The sequence below is a fragment of the Staurois parvus genome, unplaced genomic scaffold (genome assembly GCF_062004578.1).
Source record: "Staurois parvus isolate SC_StPar_1 unplaced genomic scaffold, SC_StPar_1.0 ptg000516l, whole genome shotgun sequence".
NCBI classification, from domain to species: Eukaryota; Metazoa; Chordata; class Amphibia; order Anura; family Ranidae; genus Staurois; species Staurois parvus.
In genome coordinates, this window is record NW_028318312.1 from 219,483 (window position 1) to 240,113 (window position 20,631).

Below are 20,631 nucleotides of genomic sequence, written 5' to 3' on the forward strand. Positions count from 1 at the left end.
TTCATAGAATATTCATATTCATTCATTCCCTCCCTCCTAGATTGTAAGCTCCAAGGAGCAGGGCCCTCGAACTCCTCGTGTATTGTATTGTTACTGTACTGTCTCGTGTACTGTCTCCCATTACAATGTACAGCGCTGAGCAAACCGTTGGCGCTATATAAATACTGTATAATAATAATAGAGTAATAGAGTGTCATACCTACTGTATCCATTAGCTGAGTTAGAGAAAACATTTGTGGCAGGTTCCAGTAGTGTGCTAATGTAAATGTTCAGATGACACATGACAGATCATTCTAGGTGAGATATCTGCACTTATACTTGTGGGACACTGAAAGTATAGATGATATACTTCATTGATATTTACGAATATCGATTTATATAAATCATATTATTTTATATATTCCATGATACCATTCCCAGTGACGAAAAATAAGCATTTCAAAAGTTTACCAGTCATCTTTGTTCTTAGATACTAGTGTTAATTCCTCAATGATGTTGATAGAAATCCTTCTCTAAAGCATTGGCAAAAGCTAAGAGAAGAACAAATGGACGTTAAAGTTTATATCTGGCCTCATACACTCCCCAGCCACTTTATTAGGTACAAATTGCTAGTACCTGGTTGGACCCCCTTTTGCCTTTAGAACTGCCTTAATAATTTGTGGCATAGATTCAACAAGGTGTTGGAAACATTCCTCAGAGATTTTGGTCCATATTGACATGAGTTACTGTTGCCTTTCTATCATTTTGAACCAGTCTGCCCATTCTCCTCTGACCTCTGACATCAACAAGGCATTTTTGTCCACACAACTATCCCTCTCTGGATAATTTCTCTTTTAGGACCATTTTCAGTAAACCCTAGAGATGGTTGTGCCTGAAAATCCCAGTAGATCAGCAGTTTTTGAAATACTCAAACCAGCCCTTCTGGCACCAACAGCCATGCCACTTTCAAAGTCACTTAAATCCCCTTTCTTCCCCATTCTGATGCTCGGTTTGATATTAAGCATTGAGTTGCTGCCATGTGATTGGCTGATTAGCAATTTGTGGTACCAAGCAATTGAACAGGTGTACCTAATAAAGTGACCGGTGAGTGTATAACCTCAAGTAACATTGCCAAGCCAATAATCTATATCAACCATTCACATTTCAGGTCAGTGTAGCCATGCCAGCTTAAGGTAGAACAGAGAAATGTTAGCAAGCAATGCTGCTGCCTTTGCTTATGATGGACTTCTTATTACTTCCTTAGAAGGCAATAATGAGTGTTTATAATTCTGCCAGGAACAATCATTTTCTTTTCAGGAAACCAAACAATGTAAAGATTCCAAATGCAGGCAGATATCTCCCTCTATTTTTTTCTCAAACATATAGCTTTATGTCTTAGGCCACCCTACAAAAGCGTATCTGTTTGCTCTGCATTTCTACTTGCTTTCTACTGTGAAATGGTGGTCTCATTCTTCCAAAAACATTATAAAGTAATGTCAATAAACCGTCATAAAGTTTTACTATAGCCATACTGCTGGTTTAAATAGAAATAAGTGGGTAAATGGTTAGCGCTTCCGCCTGGCAGTACTAGGGTCGTTGGTTCGAATCCCAACCACGGCACCTCCTGTCTGGAGTTTGCATGTTCTCCCTGTGCCTGCGTGGGTTTCTTCTGGGTACTCCGGTTTCCTCCCACACTCCGGTTTCCTCCCACACTCCAAAGACATGCTGGTAGGTGAATTGGATCCTGTCTAAATTTACTAAAACTAGAGAGTGCAACATTTGGTACAGTTGTGCATGGTAACCAATCGGTTTCTAACTTTAGCTTTTTCAATTAAGCTTTGAAAAAAAAAAAACCCTGAAAAACCTTGAAGCTGATTGGTTTCTTTGCAGAGCTGCACCAGATGTTGCATCCTCCAGTTTTATTAAATCAACCCCATTGTGTCTCATTGACTAATTTCTTTGGTATATAAGTCAAGTGCAGCTTATTTGAACACCTGAAAACTCTTTCCCCAGCTCTGGACATTGTATTGGTAATGAATACTGGAAGGATAATGAGGGTAGTCAGCTTCTATGGTCATTTGTTAGGCTACCAAAACACTCTGATTTTGTAAGCCAATCATAAAAGGATAGAGTATAGCATAATTATTTTGCATGATGCTTACTTTCCTAAGAGACATTTATGGTGTTGTATGTGATGACATATAGCAACTTTGTTGTAAGAAGCAATACTTTTTAGAGGGCTTTTCGTTCATTTCTGGCTTACCAAAACCATAAGCTGGCTTATTTTTCTTGGTTCTCCCCATACCTTACTTCTTAGAAGCCATGTTTTATACATCTTGAACTGGCATTGACAATGAACTTTAAACAGCTGAGAGCAAGTTGGCATAAATGGCTCTATATGTTTGTACAGATAACAAGTGGCACTGAGTGTACCGTTGGCCATACAGTCATATAGGAGTGATTTTCCTCCTTCCAATCAAAGAAGAGGAATAGACCCTTTGCTTTTTTGTATTTATGTTAGTGACATGACATGTCAAAACCTTCTGTTTTAAGAAGAAAATGCTGTATTGTATGGCGTATTAATGGAATGCTTTGTTTTCGTCCAGCACACCAAACCATAAAATTAAATGATAGAGCTTAGCCTTTAAGATGGTATGATTGTGGTAGGAGGTGCACGTTGTGTAGATATATAAAAACAGTAATAGGAGCACATACCTTTGTAAAGGCCTTTTGCAGGTTGACTGATCCTTTGGCAATATTGGAGCCAATTTCCTTCATATAGAAATTTGTCAACTGCACTCAGGACTTGTATTTATTTAAAATGGATTTTATTATAAATCATTCAAATAGGAAGTACAAAAAAATGGAAATATTCATCGTTCCATATCAGCAACAATTGTAGTCACTGTGGGCTTTTAAAGTGTATGTTATCCCAAAACTGAAGATTTTTTTATTGTGTTGGCCTATACCAATAGTTTTTGAAAAATACAGCCCGTAAAAATGTTATTGAATATTTTGTTGCTATACGCTGTACCTGGTGATACTGTCCATTCCAATCGGTTCTTTTGTCAATCTGACCACACTAAGCATGGAAGCTGATTCGTGCTAGCATGGTCAGTTCACATCCCTTAGATCACCGCTAGGAGATTCAGACATACCATGCCACCACATGGTGTGCCTGTATCTCTTGTAGTGAGTTTTGTGACCTACATTCCCCTGTGGCCTACATTTCCTTCTCCTTCCCCCCTGTGTTGCAGCTGGTACGAGTGTGGATCTGTTTTCTGGGATGCATGGCACAGATGGGTAGGATTGTTGCAGACATGCCCCCTGGTATGAATAGCATGGGCATAAAGGAGGCTGTGTACTCATGTAATCTCAAAATAAAAACTAAAAAAAAGCACCAACAATTTTTTGGGGGATTATAGTAAAAGCAAGATGAGCAAGTGATTTGTATATGCTCTTGTGATTGACAGCAGTGGTAGCCAATGGCTCCTGCTGCTGTCTCAGCCAATGGGGAGAGGGTGTCCTGGGGCAGCCGAGGCTCACATGCACAGCGCTAGATGAAGATCGGGCTTAGTTAAGTATTGGGGGGCTGTGGGGTAGCAGCACACGTAAGGTTAATTACCTTCATACATAGAATGCTTGAAGGTAAGAAACCTTCAGCCTTTACAACCACTTTAAGCCAGAATTACCTTTTTTATAAGATATGTAGATTGTGTATGGTCACAGAGATGGCCGTGGGTAAGGGGGTAACACCGGTCCTCCTGTATGGGGCCCAGGCCAGCAAGGGGGCCCAGGCAGAAGGATGAATTGGATGTGGGCAAGGAGGGTGAATGGCATGGCAGGGGGGTGGGGCAATTACAATACAGAGAGAGCCATACAGAGAATCGGTTCCAGTAATTTCCACTGCTGCCCAGGCGCCACTGTGTACCCCCCTACCCCCGTGGTGCTCCCGACTTCCTCCCTCTTCTTCCCATTGGCAGCTGCAAGCACACAATAGGATTATTCAGGATGGAAAGTGGGGGAAGGGTCCGGTAAATATGTCACATTTACGAGCCTCTTTCTTTCCTGAATGAACACAATGAGTGTTCAGTACCTATTCACAACTGAAGCATAGAAAACTGTGTTTTTTGGGGGGCCCTGTGAGGTTTGCTGTATGGGGCCCCATGGTTTCTAACAGCATCCCTGGTCACAGATGATGTTTTTATGACAAAAATAGCTGTAGTTAGTTGGTCTAATACAGTCAAATGCAACAATCATCCATATCTCTGGGATGGGAATCATTGGTGATTTTATAAAGATTTTCTTGCGCGCATGAACCTTGTTGATTGGAATACTGTGCAGGGGAGTGTTGGAAGACCCAGACCTCTGCGCTCTGTGTGAGACAAATGATTTGGCTGTCTATTTTGCTGCCAACACAGGCAACTTTTACAGTTCAAAATGAACACATTTAGTAAAAATAATTAAAAAGAATGTATTGTTTACTTATTATGACTGCGTAACAAATAAAAACGAGTGGTTTACTGTAATTGGGCATTAAGATAGAATTTACAGTTAGATCTGAATGCTTTCTCTTTAACTTACCCATTGTTCTCTGGAACTCCTTTGTCACATATCAACTTTTTATTTGTTAACAGAAATGTTTGGGATGTAAAAAAAAAGAAAACAAATATTTATACTTACCTAGGTGGAGGCAGCATTGGCCCCCTGCCACCAAGGCTGAGAACTGAACGATCAGCGATCTTTGTAAGCAGAGAGCCTGTGATTGTCAGTCTCCTGCTCTCTGTTATAACCCTCCAGCATTCACTGGAGCTCCGGGCTGTTGAGGAGGGAAGCTGGCTCAGGCTCTCAGCGGCTTGCTTTGAGGCAGGGTAGATCCCCATTCTAAAGTCAGGATCTTTTCAGAGCCTGCTGCAGCTCAGTGAGGTCAGCAGACAGCAGACTTTAGCCCACTGTCAGCTGAAAATGGATCACAGGTGTGTAGAACAATGTGCACTCCTATGATTCATAGACGAAGTAGCCAAAAGAGCGCTAGCTCTACTTCACCTTTAACAAAAATAAAAAAAATATTTATTATAAAACATCTATTTAAAAATGTATAAACATTACTAAAAAAAGCTGAAACTAAAAAAATATATAGAACTTGTATTTTATTTTAGCATACGGATTGTATTTAGTAGAAAAAAGTGATGTGCTCTTTAGGTGACACAATAAATACCACTGTTTTTTCTATTCTACTTTAGCCATTCCTGCTAAAACCACAAGCCAAAGTCGTGTTATCCCACAACTCGAAATACCTGTACATGCACCAAACCCAAGTTATTATCTGTTCTGTCCTTTTTAGATCTCCCCCTTCCAGGTGTTAGCAATACAGAGATACTGGCAACGAATGTAAATAGAGACATTTAACTGAGGTATTGTCAAATGGACATTAGAGAGGATTTGTTTTGAAAAGGCATTGGGAACCTGAAAACATTGTCTACTTATCTCTTACGTAAATGGTGACGCGGCCCAAGCTAATATATCAATTGCAACATTAAATGTGAGGATAGAGTCTGACTTTTGGGGGTTTAAGCCCTGGTTCCCACTGACGTGGTGTGGAATTCGCAGTGTTTTCTGTGCGAATTCCGCACCGCATCAGAATCACACCCCGTTCCTGCGAATGTGTATGTTAAGTTAACAACACCCCGAAAGCGGTCCGCAAAACGTGGTGCGATGTGCAGAATCGGATCGCATAGATGTAAATATCCATGCGATCCAATTCTAGTGCAGACCCAAAAAAGTGTCCTGCACCTTTTTGGTGTGGGTGCGATGCGATTAGAGTCATAAAAAATGTATGACTCTAATTGCACCGCACACAAATCACATGTGATTTGCACAGGAATGCTGTGCGGTTCCTGTGCGAATCACGTGCGATATACCGCACTGCATATATGTGAACCCAGGCTGAAACTGAACTCTTTGTGCATTGAAGGAGTTTTTTTTTTTCCCGTTTATATTGTACAAGCGCTGTCCAGTAATGCACTTTCCTAGCATGGACAGAGAAATCTCCTGTGGTATAGAGAAAAAGTGTAGCCAACAACCACAAACCATGATCTTCCAAATGTTAGCCTTGTCTTTTAACTCCAGAGTCTCCAATGTCAAGTGAAAATTTGAACTGAATGTGCTGTTAACTGTTCACTAAAGCTGAATTCTAGACAGATAACATAGATTAGAAACAGAAATTAAAGGCTAAGTTCACCTTTAAGAAAAAAATAGTAAATGCACATATTTTTGCATGAACAAAATGTGTATTTATGATTTTTTTCCACAGGAGCCTGCAAAACTTTCACCCATAATCAGTGGACTGCAGGTGCAGTGCCAAGCTCCTTCAAACTCTTCCACCAGCTCTCTGCTGGGCTCTCTATGGGCTTTCAGTTAGAGAGCTGGTGGAAGTGTTAATTGACTACGACTGCACTGATTACTGCACTTATGGTTCAATGATAACTACAAGTCTGTCTGCCACAGTGGCAGATGGGACTTGTACTTTATTCATTCATGGATCTCTGTGAATAAATGGGGCTGCTGTATGTGCTAAAGGTGGAAATTGCCTTTAATGCAACTCTATATTTATTAATATATCAATGATTGTGTTTTTTGAAAGCAAGCAGCATAAGTACCTGAATATGGCTTGGTATCAGCTGCATGCAGTCCCCTCTATGGCAGAACTCAGGCTGGGAGGAGCAGCATAAGGAGCCAATCAGCTGTGCTGCAGTGCCCATGTGCTAACAAAAGACATGATGGTGGGACAAGTGAGTAGAGTGACAGAGCGATAAACCCACAAGTTTTGCAGAGGAAGAAGCAGGACTGGGAGCAAGTAAGTTGTACTGTATTGCTCATTGTCCAGCAAGAAGCATTTTCATAGGAGTGGAAAGCCAGGTGAGTGAAAGATGAGCTCATCAGTCTGCTCCTTCCTCTTTCACTGTCCAGTCATAGGTTAGGGGAAGGAGAAGACCTCTAAGTACCAGTTTACTGCAGCAGGTCTCCTTGCTAGACAAGACTTTGCTGTATGGTAATGTGAATCTCAGGCCTAGATATACTGAAATACAAATTGTTTGGCAAGTAAAACAGATAACATATATGAATGATATGTATTTAAAGAGAAACTCCCATATTAATAATAGCAGGATATTGATTCAAAATTGGGAGATATCATTTAAAGTAGAATTCCAGGCTACTAGCCAATTAGTCTTAAAAATGCTTCCTCCCCCCTCCTAACACCTATGCTGACTAAACCATGTAATAAAGATACAGGGGTTAGACAAAAAATGGAAACACTATATGATTTTCAGGTGTGAAAATGACAACATGTTTTGCTTTGAAAGCGGAAGTGATGTAATATTCTTTTGCTTCCACTGTGTGATGAGACACCTAGCTAACAGGATTGGTTTCCTCATTCAATGCGTGCACTGCTAGTAATAGAGTCATGTCAGAGCTTACTGCGCTTGAAAGAAGGCAAATTGTTGGTGCCCACTTAGCTGGTGCATCTGTGACTGAAGTTGCAAATTTATTTTCTGTGTCGCGAGGTACAGTATCAAAGGTTATGACGGCATATACAGTTTATGGGAAAACTTTGTCTGATAAGCATAGGCGCGGTCGACATGGGCAAGTGACCAAAAGATACAAAGTAACATTGCGCGGGACTGTGACCCGGAAAAAAAAACACAACTGCTGCAAAAGTGACTGCAGAGCTCAATCTTAGTCACATGAAGACTGAGATTGAGCTCTGCAGTTATTTTGTAGCAGTTGTTTTCTTATTTCCAGTCACAATCTTGCGCAATGTCCTGCTGTTTGTTTCGGTCAGTTGACCATGTCGACCATGCTTATACTTATCTGATGATGTTTTCTTGGAAACTGTATATGCTGTCATAAACTTTGATACTGTACCTCGCAACACGGCAAATAAATTGGCAACTTCAGTCACAGAGGCCCCTAAGAGGGCACCAACAATTTTCCCTTTTTGAAGCTCAGTAGGCTCTGAAACAACGTATTACTAGCAACGCACACAGTGAATGACGAAAGTAAGGCTTGCCACCTGTTAGCTAGGTGTCTCCTCACACAGCAGAAGCAAAAGAATCTTACATCACTTCCACTTTCAATGCAAAGCATGTTTTCACTCTCACACCTGAAAATCAGGTAGTGTTTCCATTTCTTTGTCTAACTGTACAGCCATGGCTAAAGGTTTTGAGAATGAAGCAACTACTGTATTAATTTTCACAAAGTCTGCTGCTTCAGCGTTTTTAGGTCTTTTTGTCAGATGTCACTATTTAATATTGAAGTATAATTACAAGCATTTCATAAGTGTCAAAGGCTTTTATTGACAATTACATTACATTTATGCAGAGTCAATATTTGCAGTGTTGACCTTTCTTTTTCAAGACCTCTACAATTCGCCCTGGCATACTGTCAATCAACTTGTGGGCCACATCCTGACTGATGGCAGCCCATTTTTGCATAATCAATGCTTGGGGTTTGTCAGAATTTGTGGTGGGTTTTTGTTCACCTGCCTCTTGAGGATTATCCACAAGTTCTCAATGGGATTAAGGTCTGGGGAGTTTCCTGGCCATGGACCCAAAATATTGATGTTTTGTTCCCCAAGCCACTTAATTATCACATTTGCCTTATGGCAAGGTGCTCCATCATACTGGAAATGGCATTGTTCATCACCAGACTGTCCTTGGATGTTTGGGAGAAGTTGCTGTCCGAGGATATTTTGTACCATTCTTTATTTATGACTGTGTTCTTAGGCAAAATTGGTAGTGAGCCCGCTCCCTTGGCTGAGAAGCAACCCCATACATGAATGGTTTCAAGAAGCTTTACTGATGGCATGACACAGGACTGATGGTAGTGCTCACCTTTTCTTCTCCGGACAAGGTTTTTTTCCGGATGTCCCAAACAATCGGAAAGGGGATTCATGAGAGAAAATGACTTTACCCCACTCCTCAGCAGTCCAATCCCTGTACCTGTATTGCAGAATATCAGTCTGTCCCTGATGTTTTTCCTGGAGAGAAGTGGCTTCCTTGCTGCCCTTCCTGACACCAGGTCATCTTTCAAAAGTCTTTGCTTCACTGTGCATGCAGATGCACTCACACCTGGCTGCTGCCATTCCTGAGCAAGCTCTGCAGTGATGGTTCCCCGCTCCTGCAGCTGAATCAACTTTAGGAGATGGTCCCGGTGCTGGCTGGACTTTCTTGGGCACCCTGAAGCCTTCTTCACAACAATTGAATCTCTCTTCTTGAGTTCTTGATGAACCAATAAGTGGTTGCTGTAGGTGCAGTCTTAGTAGCAGCAATATCCTTGCCTGTGAATCCCTTCTTGTGCAAAGCAATGATGACTGTACGTATTTCCATGCAGGTAACCATGGTTAACAGAGGAAAAACAATGATTTCAAGCACCGCCATCCTTTTAAAGATTCCAGTCTGTTATTCCAACTCAATCAGCATTGCACAGTGATCTCCAGCCTTGTCCTCATCAACACTGACACCTGCGTTAATGAGAGAATCACTGACATGATGTCAACTAATCCTTTTGGGGCAGGGCTGAAATCCAGTGGAAATGTTTTTTTTTTTTTGGGGGGGGGGGGAGATTAAGTTCATTTTCATGGCAAAGAGGGACTTTGCAGTTAATTGCAATTCATCTGATCACTCTTCATAACATTCTGGAGTATATGCAAATTGCCATTATAAAAACTGAGGCAGCAGACTTTGTAAAAATTAATATTTGTGTCATTCTCAAAACTTTTGGCCACAGCTGTACTATTTTCATCATGCTCCAGTATGGCCACGTGATCCCTTGTCAGCCAGTGGCAGCTACAGAGGACAGGAGAGAGTGCTTGACAACACCTAGGAGCATTGACCTCACCCATAGGCTTCCTATGGCCCATCCGTTTATTTCTGCTCTCTCCAAACTGTCCCCTGCAGCTGCTGCTGGCTGAAACAGGGCAGCCAGATCAAGTGACTAGACCAGAGCAGGCTGAAAATGGGTTAGCATACTGTATACATCTTTCTTACAGAGATTAGTCAGCATAGGTGTCAGGAGGGAGGAAGGAGCATTTTTATAACTAGTTAGGATTTGGCTGGAATTCTCCTTTAATTTAGCCAGCTAAAATCTTGACTTCCTTTTCTTGTGAGAGATGTTAATTTGATAAAGAATTACAGGGAAAATGAATACATATTTTCAATATAGATATGTCTAAGGATTGGTTATTCAGTTCAGGAGTCTTTTGTCAAGCTGCGTTGGACTTCATGTTTTCACTTTGCAGCTTCATTTGTCATCTGCCTGCTTATTGGACAATCAACATTGTGATGGATGCAAAGATTTAACAGAAAATAGAAGTCGCCTCTACACTGGGATGCAACACCCTGCCCAATAGAATGGGGGTTATTTACTAAAACTGGGAAGTGCAAAATCTGAGACAGAGGTGGCTAGGTGTTGCTGTGACTTGTACAGGAACGGAGCAGAGAAAGCTTCCATTACATAAAATGGGATCATTTTTTTCCTCTATAGACCATATGTAACTTAGTGCTGTGTCCCTCAATGAATATCAAAGAGACGGGTTTAACAGGATGTACACAAAATCCTGTTTTTTTTTTATAGAACCAATAAAAAATAGACAGCTATAGTATACCAGTATGTGTAGCAGTTAATGGCAGTGGACTAGTTAATTGCATAACCCAAGATGTGTTCATCTTGTGATGTGTCTAGAACAAACATGCTTTGTATCCAGCACAGGTTAAACAGTCATCACGTGATGAGACTGTTGGAATCAAACATGGATTAAATTAGATTTATTAACAGACACTAAAGAATAATGCATATAAATGAGGTGTTGATGTGTTTTAAGGCTATCCTGCTCCTTTCTTGAGGCTTGCCTTAAGGTAGAAACAGTAACACCTTGAAAAATAACACCTTTTTATTTCTTGAAGATGTGGTAAGAAAATAGATGTTCAGTTGCTTTTGGTTACCATAGAATAAGATTATTCTACAAGGCCATGTATTTTACTTTCTAACCACAAGCTCCATTTACATATAAGTTAATTCAAACATGCTGTCATTGTTTGGCAGCAAGCAGAGAGTTTAGAAATGTTAAAGGACGCTTTCATTTATTAGTAAAACTAATATAGCCAACACCTGGAATGAAAAACTCTATACATGAGATCACGTAAAACACAATGGATTTAGGAATCCTTTTTTCAGTTACACCATTTTATATCACTGTATTATATGTTCTGTAGAGGCACTTCAGTTTGCCAAAGTTCGATGCCACAAAGAAAAACTGTTTGGTAATAAAATATACAATATATGTGAAAAGGTTAAGTGCAGCTCCTCCTTTCTGATACAGCAAGTGTAAAACTGTACACAGGTTATGGAATTAGTAGTTATGATTTGTGTTTCCTAAAGTCTACTAGGAGATGTTCAGCAGTTACAAACGGGGAGTATACAGCAAGCACCTTTATGAAATGCATGTTAGTATATTCCCAAGCCACCCCAGGTAGCCCCTAAATATAGGTAGCAAACTGCAAAAAAGAGCTAGCGTGGTCCTGCTGCGACCCATCCTTTTACTCTCCCTGTGCCTCCCTATTGGTTAGTGAGGCTGCCCATTACACTTAGTGGCAAAAAGGAGGGCACAGATCGGCAGGCATACTTACTGATCGGCCAAACAGCATCCCAGATTTAAGAGCTTTGGGGGCAGTCTGTAAATTCACTAAACATACAAGCAGACTTCTTGAGGTATATGTGTAAAACACTAATTTTCCCAACTATTTTATAAGCACACTTCACCTCTACCCTTAGAGGTGTACAATTATAAATACAAATATGCTCAGTGATCAACAATAAAGTACTTTTCCTTATATAATCCCAAAAATCCAAAATCTGTAAATAAAGTCCAATTTTAAATTAGAGTCCAATAAAGAAAATACGTGTAGTCCAAAAGTTACTTCCAGTGTAAAAAACGAAAAAAACATACAAACGAACGAAAACTCTCCACTGCTTGTAAACCTTTGATTACCTCAAAAAAAAGAAAATTCACATAGTGCATTATCCTTTATAAAAATCTCATTAGCCTGTAAGATTAATTCAGTCTTATTCACCCAAGTGAAAACAAGTGTATATATCAAAAACGCATACACATGTGATATACTGTGCAAAACCATGCATGTGAAACACTCTGCTGTGCTACAAACTCATAACACAGTGCACACTTCTATTGGGGTAAGGAATATATACCCTTACCAATGTTCAAAGCAATATATGTTTTATGATCTTAATCCACAGAAAATTTCTCTGGTGGTATAAATCTTTGTATGGATATCCTCTGGATTAGCTTTATATGGATCCTTCCCCCTAGTAGCTTGGGAGTGCTTCCACCATATACGTCAGCCCGATATCCATATACAAGGAAGAAATCATAGCGTAATACTGCCACATACTTAAATCAAAAGCTTTTAATTATCCTGCTTACATTAAAACATCTTTAATCGCACATAGCATAAAAAGACCTGTCTGCCATCCGGAATCCAGGAGAGTCCCAATCGTAACTCACAGCCGAGATTTTGCCCTCTCCAAGATGGCCGCCACTCTACTTCCGGAATTCTCGTATGCGTCTGACGTCACCTCCCTTTGACGCGTTTCGTCATTGGACGTAATCACGTGATTACGTCCAATGACGAAACGCGTCAAAGGGAGGTGACGTCAGACGCATACGAGAATTCCGGAAGTAGAGTGGCGGCCATCTTGGAGAGGGCAAAATCTCGGCTGTGAGTTACGATTGGGACTCTCCTGGATTCCGGATGGCAGACAGGTCTTTTTATGCTATGTGCGATTAAAGATGTTTTAATGTAAGCAGGATAATTAAAAGCTTTTGATTTAAGTATGTGGCAGTATTACGCTATGATTTCTTCCTTGTATATGGATATCGGGCTGACGTATATGGTGGAAGCACTCCCAAGCTACTAGGGGGAAGGATCCATATAAAGCTAATCCAGAGGATATCCATACAAAGATTTATACCACCAGAGAAATTTTCTGTGGATTAAGATCATAAAACATATATTGCTTTGAACATTGGTAAGGGTATATATTCCTTACCCCAATAGAAGTGTGCACTGTGTTATGAGTTTGTAGCACAGCAGAGTGTTTCACATGCATGGTTTTGCACAGTATATCACATGTGTATGCGTTTTTGATATATACACTTGTTTTCACTTGGGTGAATAAGATTGAATTAATCTTACAGGCTAATGAGATTTTTATAAAGGATAATGCACTATGTGAATTTTCTTTTTTTTGAGGTAATCAAAGGTTTACAAGCAGTGGAGAGTTTTCGTTCGTTTGTATGTTTTTTTCGTTTTTTACACTGGAAGTAACTTTTGGACTACACGTATTTTCTTTATATAGACTTCTTGAGGTGCCTTCTGTGTGTGTGTTTACATACAGTTGTGTTCAAAATAATAGCAGTCAGACATCACTAACCTGATCAATCACTGTTTTTGGTAGAAATTATATTTCTACATGGCAAATAATTTACTAGCAGGTGTAGTAGAGTAATAGAAATCCAACCGAACCAACAGTCATGACATGCATGCTGCTGATTCTGTGTAATTGAATCACTAATTGAAAGGGGCATGTTCAAAATAATAGCAGTGTGGAGTTCTTTTAGTGAGGTCATTCATTGAAAAACAGGTGGCAATTATTGCCCTTATTTAAGGAAGGAAGGCAGCAAATGTTGTACATGCTGGTTACAATGCATTTCTCTCTGAAATGCTGAGGAAAATGGGTCGTTCCAGACATTGTTCAGAAGAACAGCGTACCTTGATTAAAAAGTTGATTGGAGAGGGGAAAACATATAAAGAAGTGCAGAAAATGATAGGCTGCTCAGCTAAAATGATCGCAAATGCTTTAAAATGGCAACCAAAACCTGAAAGATGTGGAAGAAAGCGAAAAAACTACCATTCGAATGGATAGAAGAATAGCCAAAATGGCAAGGACTCAGCCAACAATCAGCTCCAGGAAGATCAAAGAAGGTCTAAAGTTACCTGTGAGTACTGTTACAATTAGAAGACGCCTATGTGAAGCCAAGCTATCTGCAAGAAGCCCCCGCAAAGTCCCACTGTTGAAAAAAAGACATGTGCTGAAGAGGTTACAATTTGCCAAAGAGCACATTGACTGGCCTAAAGAGAAATGGCGCAACATTTTGTGGACTGATGAAAGTAAGATTGTTCTTTTTAGGTCTAGTGGCTGGAGACAGTTTGTCAGACGACCCCCAAACACTGAATTCAAGCCACAGTACACTGTGAAGACAGTGAAGCATGTTGGTGCAAGCATCATGATATGGGGATGTTTGTCATACTACGGTGTTGGGCCTATTTATTGCATACCAGGGATCATGGATCAGTTTGAATACATCAGAATACTTGAAGAGGTCATGCTGCCTTATGCTGAAGAGGAAATGCCCTTGAAATGGGTGTTCCAACAAGACAACGACCCCAAACACACCAGTAAACGTACATCATCTTGGTTCCAGACCAATAAGATTGACATTATGGAGTGGCCAGCCCAATCCCCGGATCTTAATCCAATAGAAAACTTGTGGGGTGACATCAAAAATGCCGTTTCTGAGGCAAAACCAAGAAATAAAGAAGAACTGTGGAATGTAGTCCAATCATCCTGGGCTGGAATACCTGTTCACAGGTGCCAGAAGTTGGTTGACTCCATGCAACATAGATGTACAGCAGTTCTCAGAAGCAGTGCTTATACAACTAAATATTAAGTCATTCAAAGGAAAGCAAAATCTTCAAACATTTTTCAGTTTATATAGTGAATGTTTGAGTTTGTAAAGAAGAATACAAACACTGCTATATTTTTGAACAGTCGAATATTCACTTTTCTTAAATTGTTTTAGAGGAACAACACAAAATTTATATTTTTTTTTCATGTTTTGATTTGGAATAGAATATGTAGTGTTCCCAATGCATTTGTGTGTATGGAAATAAAAGCTATTAGAAGGATTTTGAGCTTTATTCACTTTTTTCAACACACTGCTATTATTTTGAACACAACTGTATATATGTGTATATATGTATATATATATATATATATATATATATATATATATATATATATATACACACACACACACACACAGGTATATATACATTTTATAGGTTTTCTATATATTTGTATAATTTACAAGCTCTGATCACAGACTTGTACATGCTTTGTTAGAGGGATGTATTCAAATTTTATTTATTGCTACCCATAACCGATGATCCAGTTGAGCATGCAGAATGCAGCCGCAAGCATGAAAGGTGTATCACATTCTGAGCACATGTGCTTTTTCTGCATTATGTAACAATATAATGAATACATAGGGGGTTGTTTACTAAAACCGGAGAGTGCACAACTCTGCATAGAAACCAATCAGCTTCCAGGTTTCATTTCCAAAGCTTAATTGAACAAGCTGAAGTTAGAAGCTGATTGGCTACCATGCACAGCTGCTCCAGATTCTGAGTGCACCAGTTTTAGTAAATCTACTTCATAGTGTTCACTTATAATATATTTCTTTTGAAAATGCATACTTGAAGAGCCTGTAGAGATATACTGTAAGTAATACATTATATTTACAAATTTTATTAGAACAACTCAGTTTAGAATGGTGATAGCCAAGTATTGTTCCCATTTAATTTAGTAGCAACTGCTGATTTCAATACAGCATCATGCATTTTATTCTGGTGAAAACCACTATCCACAAATTAAATCTACAAACCACACTAACCTGTTTGACATTTTACTGTGTATAGTCTCTGGAAAATGAGAATACAAGTTACTCCACATATTGATAACTTTCTAGCAGGGGTAATGTTATACAATGCTTAGTTTAGTACATATATACTGTATATGTAAAATGTTAGTATACAGCACTGCTTGAGAGCAGAGCATGAACGTCTTTTTCATCCTCTGCTTCTGGTTTTAAAGCAGTGAACTTTTCCTATATGCTTTACAGAGTACATACAACTATTTACACAAGTCTCTAGCCTCTAGGTGAGCTTACAGTTTAATATATCATGAGAAGTCCTACAGAAAAACAAACTCTGCTAGGCCAGTTTCGATAGAAACCTTTTTGGACTGAGATAAGAATCCAAAGCACCTGGTGAAAATTCTAAAAACACAAAAAGAACTTTCAAACCCCATGCAGATAGTGTCCCTGGTGGTAACCAAACCCGGGACCCAGGTATTGCAGGGCCATGGTGCTATCTTGTAGTTCTATGTTAAGGGTGTTGATGAAGTGTTATTCAGCTATAGAGACACCATCCTTGGAAACAAACAGACAGAGCTTTCTTCACCACAATAGGTCTTCTACCTGTCCATTGATATGTTATATACACATTTGGCTCCACGTGTTGTTTTATAGAGTTTTTTTACTGTGGTTTTAATCTTTTGTAATTAAAATGTGTAATTTTTTATTGTTTATGCTTCCTATTTTGGCACATTTAAAGTTCCATTTCTCATTTTCCTATCTGTTGTGGGGAGAAGGAAGAATTTATCTATCTTGTAGTTCTGGCTGTTTAAATAGTAAAGGAGATCCTTGGTGAAGACCAGTACACTTTTAATCTTCAATCTGGCACATTTAACATTTCACCCTTATTAAACTTGGCATTGTACAGCTAAAACCCCTCAGGGCCATTCTCTTACCTCACCAGCACTACAACTGGTTTGAAAAATGTCCGCCCCTTGCAGATTTGAACAATGCAGTGAGCAACAGCTGTAAGTTTTGGACGCAGCTCGATGAACTTTCATCTTGTAATATAGAGTTTCCTGGGTCGCTTTCCAAAGCAATGTCTAACTTTATTACCATTTTGTTGTCTCTGCATTTCCATAGAAAGAGCCTTCCAGCAGTACATCCGAATATTTTACTGAACATGGAGATAGTGGATTAAACAACATATTAGCCACCACAGTGAAGGAGCAGGCCGTGTTGAGAAACATGTAAGTTCCCTTCTGAGGTGACGATATCATGAAGTGATAGTGATGTCTGAATCTGGACCTTGCAGTCTGGGGTGCTGTGGAAATGCTTGCCAGATAATTCTGTACGGAATTGCTCCTAAAAGCTGAATTGTATCAGATAGAAACAAATCGGGGACAGCTGCTTTTAGGTGATGTCATGTTTTCCCCCATCACATTTATTTGACGCAGCTCATTTGCATACCTCCAGCGTTCAGGACGTTTGAACGTTTGGCATGTGACAAACGCATTTGCTAAAGTAGATTGATGATATGCTGTTTTAGGCCTCTAGCGATTCGGCCTCCGTTTACATGTACGCTGTAAAAATCATGGCACTGGCGAAACAGTGTATTGAGTAATATCATTAAGTGCCTTGGGATGCATTCCTTAAAAAGCCCTATTTGTGCTATAATATTTTATTCAGCCTCTACTGAAATACGATCCGAGTATGCAATATTGACCTTAACATCTGTAACAAATTTAGCGAGTACAATGTGAACTTCTCCATGGCAGAGTGAGTAAATATGTATGTATGTATATCCCCGCATGTCCAGGGAAAACCAAGATAATAAAGCATGATACGATTCCTCTGCAAACAATGTTGCTTGTCATGGTGATGTATGTATGGCAGTTTTGTTACGCTACACAGGAAGAACGTTTTATCGAGCCTGTTTAAGTTTAACTAATGAATTACATGAGCAATGAGAACAACCGTTTTTTTTTGTTTTTTTTGTTTTTTTTACTTTTACCGTAGAGTAAAGAAGACTAAAGCTGTGAAGGATGCTGACTGTGGATTCAGCAGCAACTTGAAAGTTTGTCCTCGCCTTGAGCTAGCCGGTCCTGACAAAGGAAACCAGACTACCACCCTCCCATCTGAACTAGCATGTAGGAGTGGGGAACAAGCTAAGCATTGCATAAATACACCCCATAACAGCTTGGCGCTTCCTGATCCTGAAGTGGAAAATGAGGTTAATCGCAGACAGCCTTGTGGAAGTAGCAGCCAGCACAAATCCCAATCTGCAGAGTGGTTACAGGCACAAGACCTGACCAAGGCTCTTTCCTGGATCTGTGAGTCAGCACTGCCAGAAGATAAACAAACTCTCCGAACAAGCATTATGCAACACAAGAGAAGACGACACAGCTCGGAAGAAGAAAACGAAGCGGCTTCTAAGAAAGCCGATTTAAGGGACGATATTATTTTAAGCCAGGATGATACAGACCCAGAAGCCACAGAAAACATGCCTTTAGCTTTAAGGATCTTAAATTACCAAAAGCCCTTATCAGCCACAGGTAGTCCAGAGATTTCAAAGGAAGAACAATGTAAACCTAGTGGAAAGCCTGAAAATGTTCCATCCAATAAGTTAAAACGTCAACGGATTAAAAAGTGAATTGGTTTATTGCAGATTTAAGGATAGCCCACATTATTATAGATGTATAAAACCAATGTTTGCATTAACCCTAGCAACAAATCATCTTTTTAAGTATGAAACTGAAAGTAATAAAATGGTAGATAGGAATGAAATGGTTGCTCTTGTACAACACAGATAGTTATTTGAGACACGATCCACTATGAGAAAACAACTGTGGTGCTTCAGTTTTGATTAGTTATTGGTAGGTTGAATCAACTGCCAATATGTTATATCTTTGAGACTTCAGTAGTTTGTTCCTTTGGACTGTGGTAGTCTATGGACTACCAAATTTATATCTTAGAGAATTGTGACATGTAGCATTACCATCTCACTTTGTATTGGCCATGACAACTGTGAAAACCTAGGAATCCCGGAGGAGAGAGCTCACCATTCAAAAGGCAAAAAATCCTGAAGCCAATCTATGGTTTAGCTTACCAAAAACAAGGAACAGCTGCACTCTTGATGGAGGCAGTCTTTAAAACCATAATTACATATAAAACGTTTTCCAATAACGGAACAGTTCTTATTAATAATAAAATATGTTGTACCCTTTTTCCACATGAGTTCTTATCACAAACAACACATAAACATTTCCAAAGTACCTAGCTACTGTATAGAGCTTTCTGCCTAAATGTAGACACTCTTACACTTGGCTTTTGGTTGGCTCTCCCACGCAAACTTCATAGCACATTGGTCATATGAAATATGGACTGGGAACTGATCTCTACAACACAAGCAATTAAGAAGAACAAGCTGTTTCTAGTGGCTTGTGTGGAAACAAACCATGCACCAGAAATCCTTGCTGAATCCAAACCAAGTCATAAATATTTCTCAGCATTCCTAAATACATGTATTACTCTTCTACAAAAATGTAGGCATCGAGTTATACATTTTTCTTCTTTATTTTGGGTGACACTAGTCCTGTAGTATTGTAATGATGATATGCAAATGGCCTGTGTGGTCCCTCCTGAGGTATGGTTCACAGAAAAGAGATGAAATAAACGAGCACACTTGTTTATCCATTAAAGAGGATTAAAAGAAGAACTAGAAATCTTATATGTATAGGACCTCTTCATATGGCATTAAAGGACCCCCCTTCAGATTCCCAATTCTTTAGTGTTGGAGATCTACAGCTAGGTCCCTTTCACACCTGGCTGTCCCTTTTGGTATGAGAGATCTGCCAAGGACCATCAATGGGCTAATTAGTACAAGCATCTTATTATTAAACGCTTTGTGGCTTACCATAGTGCACCTTATGTGTAATGTGGTTTGCTGTTGTGCATTGTGAAATAGCAGCTATTGTACAGTTCCATTCACAATGAATGAAATCACACCTCACATAGAGCTATGTGTTAATGCATGTCATGATAACCCAAGCAATAGCAATAGTCTGGATGGACCCTTAGAGACTTCATTTGCAGCATCACTTATTAATCTTGTAATAATTTCATTGTATGATGGTTCTTTGCAATCCCCATAGAGAGACACTGCACATTATGATGTTGGAACTGTTAGGACTGCTATATTTCCCAGAACTAGCTTCAAACCACCAGGAAATATAACCAATAGTGGAACAGAGGTCTTACTGATTACTATGGGGGGATGGGGACCACTTTGTTATCCAGCAAGGGTTTTCATTTTTCTTGAAAACCACAATGAAAAGGCTTTAGGTATATTTTGAGCTTCTTCACAAGTTGCAGATTTCTCTGTCTACTAGCTAACTTGAATCTTTAAACTGCTGCAAGTTATCCCTTATTGTCAATGTACATTGACCCGTTAACTGAACTTGTTCATGCCAATATAAGATTTCCTTTTTTTCAGTGATGAGCAGGACGATCCTCAACAGATTTAGATACTCGTGGAATTTTTTATATACAATTCTGGTTTATATATTCTACATTCTTCTGTGTTTCTTGATGTTTGTTCTTTTTGTAACTGTTTTTAATAAAGTTCTGTTTGCATTGGTTTATGTAATCTCTGGCACATATGCTTACACGCGCTAAACAAAAATAGTCATCCCTTCATTTGCTTTGTGTTTTTAAAGCAGTTGAAATTAGTCTGTTATAAAGCGGAACTAAACTGCATCAGAGTATGACAAACCAAAAAAGCTATTTAATTCATTTTTAATTCATTTTTATTAATAAAACAAACGTACTCATCCATCCTTAACTCCATGCTTTATGTGCTGAGAGATCACTTTGAA

The 20,631-nt window shown here is 39.4% G+C and overlaps 1 protein-coding gene across 1 annotated transcript in view; it reads left to right on the forward strand.

The window, feature by feature from the left end:
* Positions 1 to 20,395, forward strand: part of SLX4IP (SLX4 interacting protein) — a 180,671-nt gene extending 160,276 nt beyond the window's left edge. The window contains exons 8-9 of the mRNA XM_089690101.1: positions 16,898 to 17,004; positions 17,774 to 20,395. Coding sequence (XP_089546227.1) covers positions 16,898 to 17,004; positions 17,774 to 18,407 — 741 coding nt within the window. The 3' untranslated portion in view covers positions 18,408 to 20,395. The remainder of the gene's footprint in view (positions 1 to 16,897; positions 17,005 to 17,773) is intronic.
* The last annotated feature ends 236 nt before the right edge of the window (positions 20,396 to 20,631 follow it).